This window comes from Anarrhichthys ocellatus, unplaced genomic scaffold (assembly GCF_004355925.1).
Source record: "Anarrhichthys ocellatus isolate YVR2014 unplaced genomic scaffold, GSC_Weel_1.0 scaffold2932, whole genome shotgun sequence".
Lineage (NCBI taxonomy): Eukaryota > Metazoa > Chordata > Actinopteri > Perciformes > Anarhichadidae > Anarrhichthys > Anarrhichthys ocellatus.
The window spans coordinates 201-3,203 of record NW_022282906.1 but is presented as its reverse complement, the minus strand read 5'-3'; the positions used below and the strand labels follow the sequence as shown (position 1 = coordinate 3,203).

The 3,003-nt window shown below is 40.3% G+C and overlaps 1 protein-coding gene across 1 annotated transcript; it reads right to left on the bottom strand.

Annotated features, from left to right (window-relative positions):
• Window positions 1-281: 281 nt before the first annotated feature.
• On the bottom strand, window positions 282-2,571 carry LOC116378646 (monocarboxylate transporter 12-B-like; the record flags this gene model as incomplete). Its single annotated transcript, XM_031840547.1, has 2 exons — window positions 282-1,316; window positions 2,312-2,571. Coding segments are annotated over 2 exons (400 nt in total), but the record flags the coding sequence as incomplete, so codon positions are not given.
• Window positions 2,572-3,003: the final 432 nt, after the last annotated feature.

Sequence of the window (3,003 nt, the reverse complement as noted above, 5' to 3'; positions counted from 1 at the left end):
GGGGGCGCTATCGAGCCAATATTTCATACCGCAGCTGGACACCCCAATCAGACTGCAATTTTCTCAAATTCTGGCTTGCGTGCCAAATTTCGACATTTTTCCAGTATCCCAAGCACCTCCTTTTTGCGACGAAAGACATGAAATAATAATAATAACAACAATAAACATTCGAAAAACAATGGGTCCTCCGCTCCGACTACGTCGGTGCTCGGGCCCTAAATATAAAGATCAATACAATGATACGTTTGGAAAGGAGGGTTTTAATTATTATTATTATTATTAATGTCGTAGACCAATCGATGATTCTTCATTCTTTACAATAAATATAATTTATTTCTGACTTCTTCTCTTGTAGCTGTTGATACTCACCTCTTCTGGTTTTGATCTTAATTTCACAATAAAGATCCATTCATTCAGTTTTTATTTGATTAGTACGGCACCATAAAGTCTTCCGTAGTTCAGAGCTCTCTGGTTATTTCTGTTGCTGAAGTTAAAATGTCTCATGTTGTTGTTTGACCTGCGTCTTCAGTATCTCTATTCTTTATGCACCAAGATCACAGTTCATAAAGAATCATCAAATGTAAAATGTCCGTCACAGTTTCACATGATTTCTTTTCAAACTAATCATTTACAGTCAAAGAGGCGAAAGAGTTCTAGTAGATATTCACATATTCGGATCGTGAATGTTCTACCCAGTTTTGTTCAACAATCAATCAAACATTAACTTTCAGTCTTTGACATTCAGTCATTCGACACATTTCTGTTTGGCCTCAAACTAACTTTAAAGTCTCTTATTGAGTGTTCTAGTTTCACTCAATCATCTCTTTGCTCTGCGGAGTCCATTCGTTCCCACTGTAGCTCCACCAGAGAGCAAACATGCTTTTATTTGGGTCATTTCATGTTTTCTGTTTCCTGTTCCCTCGTTTCTTGGCGTTAGCATCTTCGCCTCTGTTCGTCCAGGTGTCCTTTAAAAGTCAGGTGACAGGAAGTGTGTCACAGTGTGGATTCTGGTCCTCGGCAGACTATCAATAAATCCACTTCGCCAGCCAATCACGGCCCTTCATCCCCGTCTGCGCTGTCGATACTCTGATTGGTCGTTTCCTCTGCACGAGGCTCGACCGACAGCCTCCGCTGAAGCAGTCCGATTGGTCGGACAGACGGGGGAGGAGCTAGCATTTAGCGGCGGGGGGTTAGCATCAGGCGGCGGCAGTGGCGGATCCCGGTGATGGCGGAGAGGACGACGGCGCTGGACAGCAGAGAGACACCACTGAGGAAGAAGGTCGGCGAGTAGCTTCCTGTGACGTCGACCAGCCAACCTGCAGCAAGAGAAGAACAAGTACGTTTTATTATTTATTCAACTGTATCATAACTTTGAATGCAACTTCATCCCCAGGTCTTAAAGAGTGGGGGAGGGGCTGAGAGATGAAACCACGCCCACTTCCTTACGTTTATCATATTATCATAGTTTATTGTATTATTATAGTTTATTTAGTGGTGGGCCGTCAGGGCCTGCAAGGCCTTCTCTGCTGGCCTAAACAGAATCACAAAGTTATATCTATTTTATAATTTAATAATCTTTCTTAAATACACTACATGTATTATAATTTGTAAACATATTTTCCCCATTATCTTATGTTCTCATTGCACAGCTACTGTCTTCCTCAGTTGCTCTGCTTCCAGTGCAGCTTGTTTTAAGTAGAGCTTTTATCCAATCAGATCTCACCTCTGTGTCTCTAGGTAAGAACAGAGGCAGAGGCCTGCAGACTCACAAGTGAATCCATGTGCAGTTTAAGTGAATGGGGAAGATATTGTTGATTGTCATCATGTTCAACCAATCAGATCTTTAGTTTGACATGTTGGGCGTACATGTCAGAGCCTGCTAGCTGGCCTAGCCATACGTGATTGGTCAGTGGGCTAGCCTGACATGTTGGGCGGTGACAATCCCAAAATCTGCTGTGTTTCAGCTGCAGGACAGCAGTGAAGGCCAAGGTATACAATGCACGGCCCGCCACTGACTTTATTATATTATTATTGTTTATTATATTGTTATAGTTTAAACGACCCAACACTATAGAAAATGTACAGTTTTTATGTAATAGTATATCATATAGTATCACTGAAATAATGAGTACTTTTACTTTAGTAGAACTTTAATCTGAACACCAATAAACCTAAACACATTGTCTTTAAACATATCGTATCATTCAAAGTGTATTTCCTGTATTTGTTTCCGTTGTCTCCAGCTAACGAGGACAAAAGCAGCTGATTGTTAAAGAACAAGTCACAAAATGATCAAACGTCAACTCCTCACCTCCGATCGGCGGGCTGATGAGGTAGGGGATGGCGTGGAGGAAGTAGACCACGCCCAGCGCCGAGGACAGGTACGGAGATCCCACCACGTCCGCCGTCACCACGGGGATCAGTGCCACGTAGGCACCGTCGAAGTAACCGTAGAGGACAGCGAAGGGTACGAGGAGCGAGAAGGACCGGAGCAACGGCGTGAAGAGACAACAGAGACCCTCCATCGCCACCGCCAAGACGTAGGACGCCAGACGGTACGGCTTCAGACACCTGGGACACCGAGACACAACGTTATACTTTAACACACTTTAACATACTTTAACATACTTTAACATACTTTAATATACTTTAACACACTTTAATATACTTTAACATACTTTAACATACTTTAATATACTTTAACACACTTTAATATACTTTAACATACTTTAATATACTTTAACATACTTTAACATTCTTTAACACACTTTAACATACTTTAATATACTTTAACACACTTTAACATTCTTTAACACACTTTAACATACTTTAACATACTTTAATATACTTTAACATACTTTAACATTCTTTAACACACTTTAACATACTTTAATATACTTTAACACACTTTAATATACTTTAACATACTTTACCATACTTTAATATACTTTAACACACTTTAACATTCTTTAACACACTTTAACATACTTTATTATACTTTAA